Genomic DNA, 20,980 nt, shown 5'->3' with positions numbered 1-20,980 from the left:
TTAATTAATTGGATGCCAGGTTTGCCAACTCTTGAATGTAATTTAGCCTTTGTTGATGTCATTAGCCTAGGGGTTCACATACTTTTTCCAACATACACTGTGAATGTTTGAATAATGTATTCAGTGTGTACAAGAACAAAACAATAATTTGTGTTTTATTAGTTAAAACAGATTGTGTTTGTTCATTATTGTAACTTGTAAGATCAAACCAGATTTAAGACACATTTATAATTCCAAAGTGTTCACATACTTTTTCTTGCCACCGTATAATATAATTTAATGATCACAAAAAAGATGTAGACAACATTTTTAAATAAATATGAACAAAATATTTACTCAAAATTTGCTAAAAATATTTGGAAACAGGAAAATACATGCCATATGTTGACAAGGATTCTGTTGATTTTGTAAGTGAAACTAGACAGAATGACCATTTCTGTTAATCGGCCTATTGGGTGCAGTTATTGGCTGATGCCGATTTTAAAATTGCTAAGTATTGCCCTGGCTGATTTATTGGTGTATCATTTGTTTAAACAGAGATAATAACAATCTTACTTGGATCTGAGGACTAAATGTAACTGCTCCTTTTTTTAATATGTTAGCTGTGCACATACAGAGGGGATTAAGTTTCATCTTTGTGTGTGGATGTGATTGTACTACAACCCCAATTCTGAAAAAGATGGGACAGTATTAAAAATGATAATAAAAACAAAAAGGAGTGATTTGTAAATTATATTCATCCTTTGCTATATTGAAAGCGCCACAACTACACATTATATGATGTTTTACTTTGTGAATTAAATTTTTTTTTTTTTTAAATGTACAATAATTTCAAATCAGATGATTGCAACACATTCCAAAAAATTTGAGACTTGGGCAATTTAAGATTAATAAAAATTTTACGAGTTGAAATAAGGCGATGTGAAACAGGAGATGTTAAACAGATGAGGCAATCGTGTCATAGTATATAAGGAGCCTCCAAAAACAGCCTAGTCCTTCAAGAGCAAGGATCATTCGAGACTTGTCAATTTGCCAACAGATGCTTCAGCAAATAATCCAGCACTTTGAGAACAATGTTCCCCAAAGACAAATTCACCCTATACAGTGCACAATATAGTTAAAAGATTCACGGAATCTGGTCAAATGCGGCAATGCGGCAGTGAAGACTCCGTACAATTGTGTAGCTGAAGACCTACATGATGGATGAATGGGGGAAAATTCCACTTTCTAAACTTAACAAACTTGTGTCTTCAGTGCCCAAATGCTTAATAAGTGTTATTAGAAGAAATGTGATGTTTTACAGTGGTAAACACTCGACTGTCCCAACTTTTTTGAGGTGTGTTGCAATCATCTGATTTGAAATTACTGTACATTTAAAAAAAAAAAAAAAAAAAAAAAATGAATTTTACAGGGTAAAACATCATATTATGTGTAGTTGTGGTGCTTTCAATATAGCAAAGGGTGAATATAATTTACAAATCACTCCTTTTTGTTTTTTTAGCATTTTTCATACTGTCCCAACTTTTGGCACTGCATCAGTCAATACTGATGTGCTAAGTGAGCTGAGTGAACTAAGTGCTAACACTGAGTGAGAGGATTAAGTTGGGTAGTTAGTTTTTAATGCATTTATCTGTCTACTTGAACTGAATATGATCCCTTGAGAACAATAATATTCACCATAGAAGAACTTTTCTGGTCACAGGAGAAGCGCTGATGTTGGGATTCTTGTTCTCCTGGTAGTGATTGGTAGACTTTATCTTGGGCTAAAATGCTTTCCTCTGCTTGCTTCCACAGTTGGTTAACTCCATTGCTAAAACATACGTTGGAACCAATGCGTACATGGCGGTAAGCAGCATTAATTTCCGTAACAGCAGAAGCGCCATACACATTCATCACGTACTGTATGTGCTCCTCAAATTTTTAAGCCAAATGGATTTGAGTTCTTCCAAAGAAAACAATCATTTTTATCTTTTATTACTAAGCTGCAGAAGTAATGTTTGAACTCTGTGGATTCACATGCACACATATTTACTCATAGAAAACAGAGCTTAAAGGAACAATCCGGGTTCAATACAAGTAAAGCTCAGTCACCAGCATTTGTGACATAATATCGATTAACACAAAAATTAATTTTGACTTGCCCCTCCTTTTCTTTAAAAAAAGCAAAAATTACACATTGAGGCACTTACAATGAATGGGGCCAATCCGTTAACGTTAAAATACTTCAGGTATCAAAAGTATAGCCACAATATGAGTGTTATCATGATTGTGATAAAATCGCTTACTGACCTTTTCTGTCTTACTAACAACTTTGTGCCATGACGATGTAATGCCAACAAACCCTAAAACCCCAAAACGACAGCTTTTTACAACAGTTTTACAGCTCAAATAATACATGAGTTTTAACAGAAGAATTAAGTGTTTTTTATAAATAATTATAAGCTTCACATTTCTGCCTTTTAAACCTTTCTGAAATTGGCCCCATTCACTTCCATTGTAAGTGTCTCACTGTAACCTCGATTTTCGCTTTATTTAAAGAAAGTCAAAATTTATTTTTGTAGTTAATCAACATTATGCCACAAATGTTGTCAATTGATCTTAACTTGTATTGAACCCGGAATATTCCTTTATATAGGTTCCATGTCACAATCGTACTCCAAGCAGACATCAGTACAGTTCATGTATGTTTTCTATTGTCTTTTTTAAACCTCAGTTAATCTGTTACTATTCATTCACTTTGAATTGTAATGACTCTCCCCCCCCCCCCCCTTTTGTGTCTGTCTTTGTGTCTATGTTTCTGTAGCCAGAGCGGATATCAGGGGAGCAGTATGGTATTCACTCAGATGTTTGGAGTGTAGGGATCTCTTTCATGGAGGTAATACATTTATATAAACATCTTTCAAAGCTTATAAACGGCCGTATGTGCACATATCCCTGCATCCTTTTATTCATAGTTCGAATGAACCGCTGTCTTAGTGTTTCTGCTGAGTGCTATTGGTAGTCCCTGCAGGCAGCCTGTCCAAACAGATGTTGGCCTACAGCTATGCATGGATCACACTCAGGATCTCCCACTGACTACTGCACACACACCCACACATACACACTAATGCTCTGCTATCCTTTTTGACCCATCTCCTCTCTCCTATTTAAAAATTCCATGCAAGAATACGAATGAAATTTTGTTTGTGCACAAAAACATTAGTTTTTATCTAATCAAAAAAGAAAAGAAGTGCTTGTTTATCTTTATGTCTGCAAAGAAAGAAATGTGTATATTGAAACATTAAAGAAAGGAAAAGAGAGAGAGTGTGTGAAAGAGAGCACAAGATTGCGAGTCAGTGTGGCAAAACGCTATCAATCACTCAGCCAGCAGAACGTCCAGTAATTAGAGTGCTGTGTTCTCTCTACCTCCAGTACAACTACACCCCGTCCCAGAGGTGTGTGTGTGTGTGTGTATTCCTGAAGAAAATGAGAAGGAGAGCAAGAATATATATATAGCAGTTTATGGAGTTTTTTGTGTAGAGGTTTTTTTTTTTTTTTTTTTTTTTTTTTTTTTTTAGCAAAAACCAGTAGCATAAAAATAATGAGTGGATGAGATGTTAACACGATGCTGGAACTCCTGTTCTGAAAATGCCATGCTGGTAGTTTTTATTGGCTTTATTGATTCTCATTTTGTAATTGTCAGCACTTCTCATTGGCTGTGATGAATAGTTATTGTATCCCTCAAGTCAGTGCCTTGATTGTATTTATCAATACTGTTAGATATTATCACAGTTGTGACTGAGATGTTTAGGGAGAGAAACATCAAGGGTCACATGGCTTGACAGTAAGAGTTGATGAAGAGTATATTGATCTTATTATGAGTTAGTATTGAACTTATAATGTTGTTTTGGGAAGTGATCGATTCTCCTCAGCAGCTGAAATGTTTAAGCAGTTCAGGTGATTCACCTGTCATTTTATTTTATTTTTTTGCAGATTTCCTAACTAATGAACTGAAGTTCTTCGAGTTTGAATCTGAACAGAGGCTGAAACGAATTGAGCTTGATGGATATGATAGTTTTAATAAATTAGTGAATGAACTATCAAATTAAAATGTTTTTCATTTTTCACAAATTCATGAACCAACAAGACCAAAAGCAGAAAAAATATATACACTTACTGAGCACTTTATTAGAAACACTATGGCCTAATAAAGTGCCCGACCTGGTCTTCTGATGTTGTAGCCCGTCCGCCTCAAGTTTCAACATGTTGTGCATTCTGAGATGCTGTTCTGCTCACTACAATTGTACAAAGTGGTTATCTGAGTTACCGTATCCTTTATGTCAGCTCAAACCAGTCTGGCCATTCTCCGTTGACCTCTCTCATCTACAAGGCATTTCCGTCCACTGAACTGCCGCTCACCGGATGTTTTGTTTTTAGCAACATTCTGACTAAACTCTAGAGACTGTTGTGCGTGAAAATCCCTGGAGATCACCAGCAACCATGCCACGGTCGAAATAAGTGGGATCACTTTTTTCCCATTCTGAAACAGTGAACATTAACTGAAGCTCCTGACCCATATCTGCATGATTTTATGCACTGTACTGCTGCCACATGATGGGCTGATTAGATTATCTCATGAATAAGTAGATGTACAGGTGTTCCTAATAAAGTGCTCCTTGAGTGTACAGTATATACAGTTGAAGTCATTTGTTTAACCACTCCACATATTTAATATTAGCAAACTATAGTTTTGGTCATTTAGGACATCTAATTTGTGCATGACTCAAGTAATTTTTCCAACAATTGTTTACAGACAGATTGTTTCACTTTTAATTGACTATAGCACAATTCCAGTGGGTCAGAACATACACTAAGTTAATTGTGCCTTTTAAGAAGCTTGGAAAATACCAGAAAAGCCTTTAGACAATTAGCCAATTAGCTTCTGATAGGAGGTGTACTGAATTGGAGGTGTACCTGTGGATGTATTTTAAGGCCTACCTTCAAACTCAGTGCCTCTTTGTTTGACATCAGGGGAAAATAAAAAGAAATCAGCCAAGACCTCAGAAAAATATTGTGGACCTCCACGAGTCTGGTTAATCCTTGGGAGCTATTTCCAAATGCCTGAAGGTACCACGTTCATCTGTACAAACAAGAGTACGCAAGTATAAACACCATGGGACCACGCAGCCATCATACTGCTCAGGAAGGAGATTCATTCTGTCTCCTAGAGATGAACGTAGTTTGGTGTGGAAAGTGCAAATCAATCCCAGAACAACAGCAAAGGACCTTGTGAAGATGCTGGAGGAAACAGGTAGACAAGTATCTAAATCCACAGCAAAACGAGTCCTATATCGACATAACCTGAAAGGCTGCTCAGCAAGGAAGAAGGAACTGCTCCAAAACCGCTTCAGAAAAGCCAGACTACAGTTTGCAGGTGCACATGGGGACAAAGATCTTACTTTTTGGAGAAATGTTCTCTGGTCTGATGAAACACAAATTGAACTGTTTGGCCATAATGACCATCGTTATGTTTGGAGGAAAAAGGGTGAGGCTTGCAAGCCGAAGAACACCATCCCAACCGTGAAGCATGGGGGTGGCAGCATCATGTTGTGGGGGTGCTTTGCTGCAGGAGGGACTGGTGCACTTCACAAAATAGATGGCATCGTGAGGAAGGAAAATTATGTGGATATATTGAAGCAACATCTCAAGACATCAGCCAGGAAGTTAAAGCTTGGTCACAAATGGGTCTTCCAAATGGACAATGATCCCAAGCATACCTCCATAGTTGTGGAAAAATGGCTTAAGCACCCAAATCCCTGACCTTAATCTGATCGAAAATTTGTGGGCAGAACTGAAAAAGCATGTGCGAGCAAGGAGGCCTACAAACCTGACTCAGTTACACCAGTTCTGTCTGGAGGAATGGGCCAAACTTCCAGCAACTTTTTGTGAGAAGCTTGTGGAAGGCTTCCCAGTTAAACAATTTAAAGGCAATGCTACCAAATACTAACAAAGTGTTTGTAAACTTCTGACCCACTGGGAATGTGATGAAAGAAATAAAAGCTGAAATAAATCATTCTCTCTACTATTATTCTGACATTTCACATTCTTAAAATAAAGTAGTGATCCTAACTGACCTTAGACAGGGAAAGTTTTCTACGATTAAATGGCAGGAATTGTGAAAAACTGAGTTGAAATATATTTGGCTAAGGTGCATGTAAACTTCTGACTTCAACTGTACATACACAAACTGTGGCATTGGCTAGTAAATTTAAAATATTACTGAAATGTAGCAAGACCAATGTGATAATGGTGGCTTGGTTGTAGCCCTGTCCAAAATCTTGTGCCATGCGAAATAGTTGTTGAACTAAAAGTTTTTAATTTTGATTTGACTCCTGATTTTGAGTTCTGCTGCTTTCCCTAAATCTCTTTATTCCAGCATGTTCTCTAGTTTTCACTTAGCAGATTAAAGCCACGACATACATACATCATCTCTGACTGTGATGTAGTCAGGATTAAGACTGTAACAGGGCTCCTTAAATGTCCTTCAAGTGTAACATGGTCTCAAATTCTATTTGTTACATATAGGAATAAAGGAGTAAAGGAATAGATTTTTAAATGTTCATGTTAAACAACCTTGTCTCCAAATCCTATTAGTCATCATCCATTCAGTCACAGAGCAGTTGAATGCTCATGTGTTTGTGCAGGTGCATGTGAGTGTGTACATACTTGTGTGTTTCATTCTAAATGAACTTTTCCCCCATTCTTTTGCAGTTGGCACTGGGCTCTTTTCCATATCCACAGGTGAGTGTACTTCAACAAACCAGATACCAGTTTACCAAATTTAATGTTATTATTTCATAAGCACCATTTCTTTGCCCTGGAAGATTATCGGATGCACAATCCCTCGTGATCTTAGCGTATGGGCAGTAATTACCTTGCTGTTCATCCCACAACTGCTCATCCCATCCTTGTTTACCCAGCTTACATTACATACAGTCCTGTTGACCCGCTCCATTCCTCAATCCCATCAACCCTGTAATCAGATTTCATGCTGGATTTTTTTTTAAGATTATCCCATTTTAAGAATGACAAACCCCGATTATAATCCAGATTTATTTGCAGGGGCTTCCAGTTTAGGTACTACAAATTTACAAATCATGTCAGTTTATGGTGCCTGTATTATGATGTGGTGTGTTGGAGTGTAGTGTGTTTAATGTACTTATTCATACATATTTAATTTAACTGTGCCGAAAATAGCGTTGTGTACAACTACACTGTCAAAATGCTCATTACGTCTATTTATAATTTCATAAAATGGTTGTTGTGAAAGATCCTCGACGGAAGTAATTAGGTCTACAAGCTACTTTTGTGTGCCACTGAATCCACATAATGATATATAAGCAGACAGATTTCTCATTCATAGCATGTCTTTGTCTTTTATTAAAGGTGGGCATGGGTTGTTTGGAAACTCCTCTCTCTGTGCTAATTGAATATTGTTTTGTGAGTTTCAACCATGTGTATGTATAGAAATACTTGCAAAACTTTAGAATAAGGTTGTATTCATTAACACAATAGTTAACATGAACTAAGAATTTCTACATACTGTATATTAATTCATTTTTAACATTAAAATTGTATAGTGTAATATTAGTTCATGCAATATGAACTAACATAATTAATGAACAAATTAACATTAACCAAGATTTTTAAATGCTAAAAAAAAAATAATTGTTCTTAGTTGGTTCATGATACCTAATGCTTTAACTAATGTTACTGAATAGAACCTTGTTTTGAAGTGTTACCGAACTACTGTATTTACCCAAATGTTATTCATTTTCCTAGTTCTCTAATCAGACTCGTGGCTCTTTAAAGTTCTTCATGCAAGAGTGCAGAGAGTTTCAGGGGCCCTTTTAATGAGGGAAATGTTGACTAATGCTCAATAAATTACTCCCAGCATGCCTGTTGGGTTAATTAGCATATTAAAACAAAGCAGCCACTCAGGGCATGCGGGGAAATCAGAAAGGAACATTTTGAAGCTGCTTCCAGTGCCAAAGCCTTGAGCGTTGAGAAAAACAGTCACGGAGGCGGTGATTGGCACTCGTGCGTGTTTGTGCTTTATCTCTCACATCACTTGATGCAAAGCTATGGTGCACAATGTAAGAAGACACCATTTCAAATAAAAATAACAAAAACAGAATTAATGTGCAATACATACAATAAAATGGGTTTCATTCATGTAATCAGGAGTGTTTGATTAATCATAGATCCTGATAGAGGTTTAATAGATACAGTATTAGTCACATACACAACTCTTTTCACTTACAGAATAGAGAGTCAAAATATAGGATGAACAATAAACAAGCACTGTTGATATACATACAACACAACAGCCGATGGCTAGAAAAAAACATTAGAAGTGCAAAAGGCCAGTGCGGTTTGTGTCTGTGAGTGCATCGTGCAACTCTGTGTGTGCATTAGCCCGTGGCCTGAAGGCTTGTCTCATTTCAAATTGTTTTCTTCTGGTCTCCAGCATTATCTATTAACAGGGCCATTATCATGTTAATCCACAGAGTATTATTACATAAACTAATGTATTCACATACACACATAGACACTCAATCAGTGGAACTGTTATTGGATCTGTTGATGCTATTGCTATAAGATTGAATAGCATTTTTCTTCCTGACAGGAGACCTGTCCTTTAGATATTGGACTGTAACTTATTAAAACAACAGAAAATACTCCATGATATGACACTTTGTGGTTGTAGGGTTTTTTGAAAATCTGTTTAGGTCTATTATTCTTTTCAGAGTGCATCATCATATATTATTATCAGATAAAGTGATAGTGATTGATTGAGAATCCAAAGAATGGCAAAACTTTTGTTCCTGGCCCATAGAGCCAGAGGCATTATACTGAAGCATTTCATGTATACACAACCTCCCATTAATTTATTATTTCCTCTTCTAATCTCACTCCCTATCCATTCCCCTGTACTCTGCTCATGTATTTCTCAAATTCATATGGAATGAGAATGGAGAGAGAGAGAAAGGCATGAAGGAGAAAGAGGGAGGGGGCTTAGTCAGTAAGAAAAAAAGAGAGCGCTGAACCTCCCACCGCTAGAGCATTTTGCTCTTGATGTTAATTTTCACAGCTCCATATGGTGCTGCAGACTCTTCACCTGCAGGCATCTAACACACCACACACAGCCAGCACACACGCTACCTCAGGCCTGGCCTGTCACTCACATCAGCCCTGGCATCTGTCTGTTCTTTCTCATTCTCACACACACACACACTCACACACTCGCACAGTCATTGTCCACTGTGTACTGAGATCTTCAAATATGGCTGCTGTATTTCAGCATCAACTTCTGATGCCCTGCCCCCTCTCGGACCACGTTAGACCCCACTCAGTGCTGCAAATCTGCCACTGTTTGTGTGCAGGTACACAGTGGCAAGGGTGTGTGCATGCCTGTGTGTTTTCTATATGTGTTTTCTTGTTATTGATTATAAAAGGCTCTTTAATTTCATCTCACCCCATGTTGGGATTAATTTGCATTCTTTGTCAGGAGTTAATGGCATCTCCCGATGGCTCGCTCGGAAAATCTTTGAAGACTGCAGACTGGTTGGCGTGTGTATACAGCCTCCAGCACTTCTCCTCCTGATTGATTTGTTGTTGCCTTTTCTGTTTTCCGGCTGTTTCAGTTTCAGCTCATTTTAAGTCCCGTATTTATCTGAATATACTGTATGATGTTACTGTCCCAGAGCTTTAATGCTACTTTTATATTTGGATGTAGTGACATGCGTTAAACTGGTTTGATTGTTTATTTTACCATGCTAGTATAGTTTGAACATTTATATATCATAAGTTTTCTTCTTGAATCTACACTCAGTGAGCAATTTATTAAGAACATATGGTCCTTATAAAGTGGTCTTCCACTGTTGTAGCCATCCGCCTCAAGGTTCGACATGTTATGCATTCTGAGATGTATTCTGCTCACTACAATTGTACAGAATGATTATCTGAGTTACTGGAGCTTTTTTGTCAGCTCGAACCAGTCTTGCCATTCTCCGTTGACCTCTCTCATCAACAAGGTGTTTTCGTCCGCAGTATTGCCAGTCACTGGATGTTTTATGTTTTTGGCACCATTCTGAGTAAATTCTAGAGACTGTTGTGTGTGAAAATCCCAGGAGATCAGCAGTTACAGAAATACTCAAACCAGCCCATCTGGCACAAATAGTCTTGCCACGGACTAAATCACTGAGATCACATTTTTTTTCCCCATTCTGATGGATTATGTGAACATTAACTGAAGCTCATGACCTGTATCTGCATGATTTTATGCATTGCACTGCTTCCACACGATTGGCTGATTAGATAATCGCATGAATAAGTAGGTGTACAGGTATTCCTAATAAAGTGATAAGTGAATGTACATCTTTTCTAGAACAATGCTGATCTGCATTTAGCTTCAGTTTAAAATGTTGTCCAGTACAGAGCTTGCCTGGGTACTGATGCAAGAGATTGGAAATCTTTTGGGTTCATCTTGTTTTTCGAGTATTTCCATGAAGTTCAAATTTACCCCTTTAATATTTCTAAAAAATAAGCTGAGGTGGTTTAGGTGATTAGTTTTATTTAAAGTGGTCTTGATTATTCAGTAGAGATTACATAAAAGTATTTCATCTAACTCAAATGATTTGATTGGAAAGCACCACACAAGGCAAATATTGATGTCTTTAATTGTCCTCTGATTGCCGTGGTTTGCAGTTTTAGCCAATGTTGTGCGTTATTTAGTTCCTACATTAAAGTCCAGAGTCTCCAGGTATTTAAAGTGAGCAGGGCTGTGTTTAATTGCAAAAGAGAATCAATGACTAGTGTAATATGTCATCAGAGTTGCCTCACACTGTTAGCTATTAGTTTAAACTGTTCATTTTAGGCAGGAGTGTTAAACCATATTGCGTAATTGGAGCGTCGGCCTCCTGTGAGCAGGAAAGAAACATTGTTTCAACTCAAACAACAACGTCGTTATCACATAATTATGCATGAAAAAGCTCACAGGTGTTATGTTGTATTACTTGACTGTCAAAGAAATTACACACTATTTTATCTCTAGACTGTGATGCTTTGTGAGGTTTTTTTTTTTTACTTGTACAGTCACATATATTTCTGAAATCTGGAGGCGAATAAAAAGCAGGATATAGGAAATATATATATATATATATATTTAAAAAATTGCTTGGCAAAGCTTATCCTAATTGCAGATTTGACTGTTAGCACCTTTGTTTTCATTATGTAATTGATGTTAACACATCATACCCATATCTTGCCAACAGGGTTTTTTTATAATCTTCTCCCAGTTGTCATACAGTAAATATGTCCAAGTGCAATGCTTGTGATTCTAACATGCTAATTACATGTAGCCTGTTTTCACTCTCTGTCTCTCTCATATTCCATCCTCTCACCCAAATCCCTCTCTCTTTCTCTTCATCCAGATTCAAAAGAACCAAGGCTCCTTAATGGTAAGTGTTTTCATGTATTTTCGGAGATGTAGGCGGCCCCTCCCGCAGAACCCCAAGAACAGTTCTGTCCTCACCTCGCTTGGTTGCCTCCCTCTAAAGTTAATACAACACAATAATACGCTCGGTCTTAACAGCTTTTATTCAGATTAGGTGCCATTAGAAATGATAAAACATTACAGATCAAATGGCTTTTTCCTAGTCAGAGTGGATTTGATTAAACTGTATTGCTACCTGTTTTATTGCATTAATGATTTTATTTCCTTTGCACTGTAAGAACATTATATGGGGTCTAATCTCTTTTTCTCCTACCCCCCTCTATCACAGCCTCTTCAGTTATTGCAGTGCATTGTTGATGAGGTGAGTCTGTGTCCCATGTATGAAACCATTCCTAATGGGGTGGAAAGCTGATATTTTGTTTCCTAATGAAGCGAGGTGCATTATCAGCTCTGCTCGGGGTTTGAGCTCTGAAGAGCAGAAAATGGCAAAAGCTTGGCCGTGATGATGTCAAGGCCTTAAGCTGAACATTTGGCTTAACTCTGGATTTGTGCTTGGAAATGTTTGGAGAGGGTTGGACAGCATTCTAACAAATTTTAGTTGTTTCAGTTCAACAATGAAATAATCATAGTTTACTAAACTATACTTAACTATACATTTTCTCGTAGAACTTCTTATTGAAACACTGTTAAACAAATGTTTATGCCAATGTTTGTCAGACTGTAATCACAGCTCAACATTTCCATTAAAAATAACATAAAAGAGATTTCTTTTCCACACTTGCATATAGACACACACAGAGTTTGCTGGGGTGATGTAGCATGACAGGGCTCTAGACAACTGAGGGTTGAGACCACTGAGTTGTTGCATTAACCTTGACATGCGTTAGGCGCTAAAATATACCTAGCTAAACCCTGACACATTTTCTCACCCTCTTGTCTCTGTAGAGTTGGATCACGGTCAGTTAAACCCAGATATTCCTTGAATAGACAGCTCTGTTAGACTCTGTTAGGCTCAATACTCTGATATCCCCCCTTTTGGTATACATAACTCTGTTATACAAGTCTCACAAAAAATTAGTCTATGTTTTCTTTGCGACAAGATGAAGTAACAGAAACTAAAACATCAGTTCAAAATATCTTTAGCTTTCAAAGCGCTCAGCCTTTCAAAGGATACTCTTTTGACCGCAAGCCCATACAGACGCCTTTGACTCGCATGGACAACATTTGTCCGCGCAAAGATGCGGACTGTTTCTGTGTCTAGAAAAGTAGCCTGCAAGTGCAGAAGACTTATTGGCTCACGGAAAACCAAAGTATATTTTGTCCTTAAAGGCTAATTTACTCTGCCCTAACAACCACCAACAAACAACAACTTCGAACGGTTTGTTGGATTAATGTGTTAACCCTGTTTGTTGACTATTGTTTTAATCAATTGAGCATGTTAAATAGCCGTCGGGTCTTGGAATGTTTGAGCGATGTGTGGTATGATTGTTGCATCAAACCCTGACGTAATTTGACTTGATCACAAACAATTGCCATGATAATGAGGTAACTGTCCTTGTCAACTCCATAGAAACGTGCGTGCCCACAACTGCCTTGGTGGTGCAGGAGAATTAGGAATGTCAGCTGCTATTAATTAAAAAAAAATTGTAGTGAACACATTAAAGCTTCCAGTTTCTTTTTAAGGAAAGAAAAGAAAATAATGTGTTAGTGTTGGATTTAGAAATTTGTGTGGATGTCACTTATAGCTGAATATGTGTACCTATACGACATAAAGACATCGGACGTTAGCGCCCTTTTCTCATCTCACTTGCACAAAAAACACATTCTGTGTTTCTTAAACTGTATTGAAATGCACAGGGAAGACAAACACTAAACTCCATGCAAATCTGCAATAATTAAAAATAATGACTGCCCCACTTGTAATCTTACAGCCTGTCTACTAGACGCTAACATTGTGTCAAAAGCAATTAGCTCCCATTATAATCAATGATGCTGTCTACACTGGATGTTTCCGCCATGCTGACAGTAGAATTTCTATTTCTGATGCCCTGCAGAGGTATTCCAGCCACTTTATTAACCGTCCGTCTTAAAATTATTTTACCTATGAAATATCATATGTGTTCACTTTGACGCAACCAACGAACGCAACCAGTGTAGACATGGTGTTTGTTAATTTTAATTAATCTGACGTAATCTTACATATGATAAAAAAATTTTGCAGCTGGCCTGCTGTCCACCGACAAAATTCTTAGAATGAATAAATTATAATGTCAAATTGAGTAAACTCAGAGTGTGGTAAAAAAAAGATGAACAATGAATCCTAAGGTCGAAATGTGTTGGTGTTTGTTGGGGCATTGTGAATTAGCCTTTACCCCACTCATCATCACTCAGACAGTCCCCAAATTTACATGAGTCTCCTCAGCATTTAGTGAAAGCCCGCAGGCCATGGTAACTCCGACATTTAAAAACGCTTTCCACCGCTACGAGAGTAATTAATAAGTAATTGTGTTAATTGTGTGTGTGTGGGGTGGGGGGGCGCACTCACCCTTTTCTTCTCTGCTTGAGCTACTCACTGACACATGCTAATAACAGAACGCCAGAGAGAGATGGAGGAGAGGGTCACATAAACACACATTAAACATACCGAACATGTCCTTTCTGCTATAGATTGCACGTAATTAATAATTAAATGGCCGCTCTTGAGTTGACCTAGCTGAACTGTTCATTACTCACTCGGCAGAGGCATCGCTCAAACTATTTTCTGCCGTGCTCTTCGCTCTGTCTCCCTCAGGCCAGAGACATGCCGCCACACCGCCACCGACTGCATTCAGCTGACCAAGGCCTTATTACTCACTGCCACTGATATACAACCTTCAGAGAGAGACACACAGAGACTGAGGGAGAGACAGTTAGAGATGAAGAGAGAGAGAGAGAGTACTCCCCAGGACCTACTTTAAAGAGTAATCTAGTGCACAGACAGAGAGAGGCAAAGTGAATGCAGTGGACTGAAAGAGCAGCAGAAAAGGGAACACTTCAAAACCACACTTGGGAGAATAGGAAAAACAGCTTTAACTCTTGAGACAGGCAGAAATAAAGAGGATAGCTGCCTGAGAAGGACATCAAGACCAGTCAGTTAGAAAAAAACATAAAAGAATATTCAGAGTCAATTATAAATGGAGACCCATTAAACACGAATTTGCTATTCGTAATGATGAAAATTCACCAAAAGAGAGAACTGTCATGAAGTACACTATATTGCCAAAAGTATTCGCTCACCTGCCTTTAGACGCATATGAACTTAAGTGACATCCCATTCTTAATCCATAGGGTTTAATATGACGTCGGCCCACCCTTTGAAGCTACAACAGCTTCAACTCTTCTGGGAAGGCTTTCCACAAGGTTTAGGAGTGCGTTTATGGGAATTTTTGACCATTCTTCCAGAAGCGCTTTTGTGAGGTCAGACACTGATGTTGGACGAGAAGGCCTGGCTCACAGTCTTCGCTCTAATTCATCCCAAAGGTGCTCTATCGGGTTGAGGTAAGGACTCTGTGCAGGCCAGTCAAGTTCTTCCACACCAAACTCGCTCATCCATGTCTTTATGGACCTTGCTTTGTGCACTGGTGCGCAGTCATGTTGGAACAGGAAGGGGCCATCCCCAAACTGTTCCCACAAATTTGGGAGCATGGAATTGTCCAAAATCTCTTGGTATGCTGAAGCATTCAGAGTTCCTTTCACTGGAACTAAGGGGCCAAGCCCAGCTTCTGAAAAACAACCCCACACCATAATCCCCCCTCCACCAAACTTCACAGTTGGCACAATGCAGTCAGACAAGTACCATTCTCCTGGCAACCACCAAACCCAGACTCGTCCATCAGATTGCCAGATGGAGAAGCGTGATTCATCACTCCAGAGAATGCTTCTCCACTGCTCTAGAGTCCAGTGGCGGCGTGCTTTACACTACTGCATCCGACGCTTTGCATTGCACTTGGTGATGTATGGCTTGGATGCAGCTGCTTGGCCATGGAAACCCATTCCATGAAGCTCTCTACGCACTGTTCTTGAGCTAATCTGAAGGCCACATGAACTTTGGAGGTCTGTAGCGATTGACTCTGCAGAAAGTTGGCGACCTCTGCGCACTATGCGCCTCAGCATCCGCTGACCCCGCTCTGTCATTTTACGTGGCCTACCACTTCGTGGCTGAGTTGCTGTCATTCCCAATCGCTTCCACTTTGTTATAATACCACTGACAGTTGACTGTGGAATATTTAGTAGCGAGGAAATTTCACGACTGGACTTGTTGCACAGGTGGCATCCTATCACAGTACCACGCTGGAATTCACTGAGCTCCTGAGAGCGGCCCATTCTTTCACAAATGTTTGTAGAAGCAGTCTGCATGCCTAGGTGCTTCATTTTATACACCTGTGGCCATGGAAGTGATTGGAACACCTGAATTCAATTATTTGGATGGGTGAGCGAATACTTTTGGCAATATAGTGTATGTGAGAGAAATTGAGGAAGGTCACAGGTGGCTGATCTAATAAACAGCTTGGACTTTGAGAGGATACCAGTAATAACAGTCCAGCCTGTTTGAAGGGCATTGTGACTGTTGTGTGTCTGCGTGCGTGTGTGGCCGGTTTCCATGGTAATCTTGGTATAAATAATCAGCCACAAGGCTTCACAGGGCTCATGGGAAGAGTGAATAAACGACTAAATGAGATGATGTATACAAGAGCTTTTTCGTCTTCCCATTTCTCTCTAGCTTACTCATTCTCCCCTTTTATCGCCCTTCTGTGTTATTTTTTTTTTCCTCTTCCTCTCTTGATTTATTCCCTCTATCAGGTGTAGATCTTCTCAGTTTGTGATAGTTGCTGCTGATTTGTAGTGCACTTGGTTGTCATCTTTATGGCTATAGATCTTGATAGTTTTCACTCTTTCAGAACAGCTCACTTGTCCATCTACATGGCAGCCCTTCTTTTAATTGTTCCTCTCTACTCATGAAATTACCCTGATTCATCTAATAAGACTCAAGCTTAAATTCACCTCTGTAATTAATGATCTAATTTTGCCTGATTATTGTTGCTGGGCAATTACATGTATATTTACTGCTTGTATTGTGGAGGATGACAGGCCGTGGTCTGGCTCTGTTTGTAGTGTTGGATAAGGGCAGCAAGCTGCATAATGTAACAGTACTTTCATCATCATCCTCATCACGCCACATCAAAGAACACAAATGAAGGTGCTCAAGTGTATGTGAGGGCTTGTGCGTGCAAATCTGTTTCTCTGTAGTCAAAGCGTGTACATGTGTGAGGCCATATGAGTGAGCGCCTGGTTATTGTGGTGCTCTGTTTCTGTGTTTTTGGTCAGAGCATGAGACTTTGGGTGTGTTAAGGTTGAAGGCTAGGGTGTACAGACACACATAGGCAGGGCTGCCAATAAGGGGAGACAACTGGACCTTTTGTCCTGGGCTTGAGGGGGGCCGAGATAGAAAGGCTGTTCCATATTGTAAAGCGCATCTAAATGTGTTCAGCGGGAGTATACCCCCCCCCCCATCCTCATCGGACAACTGGAGGGGGGCCCACTGAATATGTTTTGTACCGTGCCCAAGAATTTCTAACTGCAGCCCTGCATGTAGGCTAATATATACTTTGGTTTTTGCGTGCCACTATGTCAAACATTTTGCCAACAGGACAGTATGCATGCAGACCAGTTTTTCTAAACACTTGGACAGTTCGTGTCAGTGTGGCGTTGACTGTATTGTAGAGTATAACAAAGCAGTTGTAGTGCACATGTGGGGAATGCATCTGACCAGGCTACTTTGAAAGGCTGGAGCATGCGAAAAGCAAAGTATACCCTAGCTTAAAGCCCAAAGTGTACTTCGGTCAGACGCGTTACACAAATCTCGTCATCAGCAGAGTGCTCGAGCACTGAACGTACGCAGCCAAATTTTTCTAACTGTTCGTCTTTGTACGTGCAGAATGGGCATGCACCTGAAGTTATTTGCACTAATTAGTGGGTCCACAAAGTGGCAACACTGACATATAAGCTATTGCTGTCACGAAGAAGTGCTAGAAAATGTAATCGCTGCTAAACATCAGGAGCTGAAGGTAAAAACAACAGCAGTGAATGTGCAAGTCAAGAGACCATGTGTGAGGAGGTCTGGAGATACCTGCATTTGTATAACTCGAATCTGAAGAAATATAAAGACACCTTTATGGGTCTAAACTACTGAAGGGAAAAAATCTGGTGTCTCATAGCAGTCGCAGCATGCATGCGCCAACCGCCCATGTATGCACGCACAGTTATATGGAGTATACTTTGACAGGCTCGCATTCGATTGTATGCAGACCATGGCTGTTCACGTCAAATTGGAAGTATATCTAGGGCATAAGTGTTTGTGTGTGTGTTAGTATAGTAAAGCCTCCAGGTTGCAAGTCTTGGCTGTATAATGATGTGTAGCTGCAGTAGTGTGCCTCTGGCTATGTTTATTTAAATAGGTGTGTATTTCACACTCTCTAGAACAAACCCAGAGTAAATCCAAAGACCTTTTTAACAATATATCGGATCATTCCTTACTATCTTTATCTGACTGGATGGCTGTCGTCTGTGAATATGTGTGCCTGTTTTGTAAACTGAAATTAGATTGCTTGTGTGGTGCAGTTAAGAGTTAATTTAATTAAAGTTAAAGTAGTTTTTTCCCCTCTTTGTCCCACACAAACAAACATTATTCAATAGAATATCCATTCACCTTACCTTCCAGTACCTTCCCAGACATCTTGAAACTCAATTCTGTGTGTAACACTAAGACTTTTGTTGCTGTGATGTTGATGTCATAATTTTTTTCTTCCTTGAGGTCATATTAAGATCAAGGTTAGAAAACTTTTTCCTGTTTTTCTTAACCTTGCTACATTTGTCATTCTTCTCAAGTCTTCAATAAAAATGTGGGCTCCTTATTCCTGATACAGATTAAACCACAATGAATACGAGTAATTTGTATCTCAGATGCATCTTAATATATACCAAGACAAGTGTCCTTTGTATCCAAAATGAAAAAGAGAACTGGAATTTGTCTTTATTTGTTCCATTTAGCTTCAGTGTGTCTGTCTCTTAGAAGTGCCTCCATTTAATTTTCTTGCAATGTTAACATTGTTCAGAGGTTGAGGTCAGTTGTGTTTGAATAGTTGGTTAAATTGCCATTGGTCTTATCAACTAAACTGTATGTATGCTTTCTCAGGAGTGCATCCATTAATGCCACTCTTTGTCATTCTTTTTGAGTGTTTTGTGTGTTTGATCCATTTTTCTATGGGCTGTCCAACAAAAGAGGGGTTCAGGTGCTGCCAAAATATTAATATACACATCTTCTTTTGACTGCCCACACGTAGAATACCTCAATATGAATTGTAACCCTTCTGCAACCTAGTCAAGGCCACAGAAAAACTGTGAGATTCAAACAATGTATTTTTCATCATTTTAATTTATACCATGTATATTTTTGATTGAATTTGTTTGTCCTTTTTTTATTAGTAATTTGTTATAAAAAGCTTATTTTATTTTGTTTGTTTTTTAGAACCCGCCCGAGCTTCCAGTTGGCCAGTTTAGTGAGAAATTTGTCCACTTTATTACACAATGGTAAGTTTGTCTACTCAAAAACTGCTTGCAGCTCTTTCTTCTTCTTTCAGTCTCTATCCCTCTCTCTGTTATTCCAATGGTTATCCTCTATTATAGTGTTTACCATGATATATAAACACTTATCATTTTAAATATGTCAATATTTTTTTTCACAGTACTGTAATGAGATTTTAATTTTTTTTTAGTACAGTAATACAAATGCCAGTGTTGGGGGAGAATGATGTCATAATACAAATGTCACAATACAGATCACAATGGTCCTTCTTTTATTTTTAAGGTAAAAAATTAAATAAATAAAAAAACACATTTCTTTTGAGTTTGTGGTGAAATGTGACCTGGACATGTTCTTGATGGGTTTTATGAGATTTACCCATGTATATTCATCAACATGCTGACCAAGCCATGAATTTACAAATACAGGTCAAACATTTTTTATTTTTTTTTATTACAAATTTTAATCATTTCGGATGAAACACAAAAATTGCTGTCTGCACACTTGATTGAGATTCAGGTCTAGCACAAATACATTTATTTATTTTTTTAATCTGCATAGTGAAAAGTGCAAGTGAGTTAAAGGCCAGACCAACAAGAGCAGAGATTTATGCACATCACTTTCTTCAGTACTTATTCTAAAACAACTATTCACCCATCTAATAGGTACATAATTGGGGATTATAACAAGCTGGACTTAATGAGTTGACAAAAATCTCTTAAAGCGACAGAGCTTGAAAAAGAGACTTAGAAAAGGGAATAACAAAAACGATAAAAAGTAGTAAATTCTAGAGACTGTGGTGCATGAAAATCCCATGTGTTTGAGAAATACTCAAACTGCCCTGTCTGGCACCAACAATCATGCCGTGGTCAAAATCACTGAGATCACATTTTCCCCCAGTCTGGTGGTTGATGTAACATTATCTGATGCTCCTGACCCATATCTGCAAGATTTTATATATTGCAATGCTGCCACACGGTTGGCTGATAAGATAATCGCAGGAATAATTAGGTTTACAGGTGTTCCTAATAAAGTGCTCAGTGAGTGTACAAAATAGTGGCCTAGCATGCAAACAGTCTGTCCTGGTTTTACATACTAGATTGTACAGCAATTAGACTAGCTAAACACAGCAATAAATATTTACTTAACGTCTATCCCTGGTCGGTTGACCCTGCTTCTTCACACACATTCCCTTTCACAGGTCATACCCCAAGAAACCTGTATTCCCCACCAACCTCGTGCATGGTTTCTCTGGTGCTCCAGGCCTGTGGGCATGGTGGGTGAAGCCAGATGTTTTGGGATTTGTTTAGCTGCAGATGTTTACTTTCAACGCACTTTATTTACACAAACGGGTCACCTGGCTCACTCATACCACCCCTGCCTGGCACTGCTTTTCCAGCATCCTCTTCTATTAATAGCCTGTTCTGAGTGTGTGTCATTCATCATGGTCCAAATGGGCCTCTCTGCAGGCCGCTCTGTCCCTATAATCCCTCCCATTTCTTATCTGGGTCATCTTGACTAATTTACCTGTGCTAAGGTGTGATCTGTGCCAAGGAGAATTGATAATTACTTACCCCTCTCCCTTCATCACTTTGAGAGCCGGTTAGATTAACCTCAACAGTACAATGATAAAGAGGATGAGAAGATAAAGATGGCGGAGAAGATCATTTCCATGTGCAGGATGGAATATCTGGGAGTTTAAGTAGAAGGCATTTATGAGAAAAAGTGTTTACTGGTTTCACCTTGAAATGCTTTTAACTTGCCGCTGTCTTCATATGAAATTGTTTGCAAATCATAGTGCCACTTCACATTAAAGGTTTGTATAAAAAATATAAAGACTGTTATTAATGCTAATGTGCCATTCA

At 38.7% G+C, this 20,980-nt stretch overlaps 1 protein-coding gene across 3 annotated transcripts in view; it reads left to right on the top strand.

Moving 5' to 3' along the window:
* The window catches only part of LOC127416436 (dual specificity mitogen-activated protein kinase kinase 5-like), a 68,886-nt gene that overhangs the window by 34,604 nt on the left and 13,302 nt on the right, over positions 1-20,980 (top strand). For all 3 annotated transcript variants that reach the window (XR_007893104.1, XR_007893105.1, XM_051655805.1), the window contains exons 15-20: positions 1,795-1,845; positions 2,804-2,875; positions 6,751-6,780; positions 11,475-11,501; positions 11,826-11,858; positions 19,062-19,123. Coding sequence is in view for 1 of the 3 variants with exons in the window: in XM_051655805.1 (XP_051511765.1) it covers positions 1,795-1,845; positions 2,804-2,875; positions 6,751-6,780; positions 11,475-11,501; positions 11,826-11,858; positions 19,062-19,123 (275 nt within the window). In the remaining 2 variants the exon portion in view is untranslated. The remainder of the gene's footprint in view (positions 1-1,794; positions 1,846-2,803; positions 2,876-6,750; positions 6,781-11,474; positions 11,502-11,825; positions 11,859-19,061; positions 19,124-20,980) is intronic.

Source organism: Myxocyprinus asiaticus, chromosome 2 (assembly GCF_019703515.2).
Source record: "Myxocyprinus asiaticus isolate MX2 ecotype Aquarium Trade chromosome 2, UBuf_Myxa_2, whole genome shotgun sequence".
Taxonomy (NCBI): Eukaryota; Metazoa; Chordata; class Actinopteri; order Cypriniformes; family Catostomidae; genus Myxocyprinus; species Myxocyprinus asiaticus.
The sequence above is the reverse complement of the archived record's forward strand: the minus strand, read 5'-3'. Positions and strand labels throughout refer to the sequence as shown.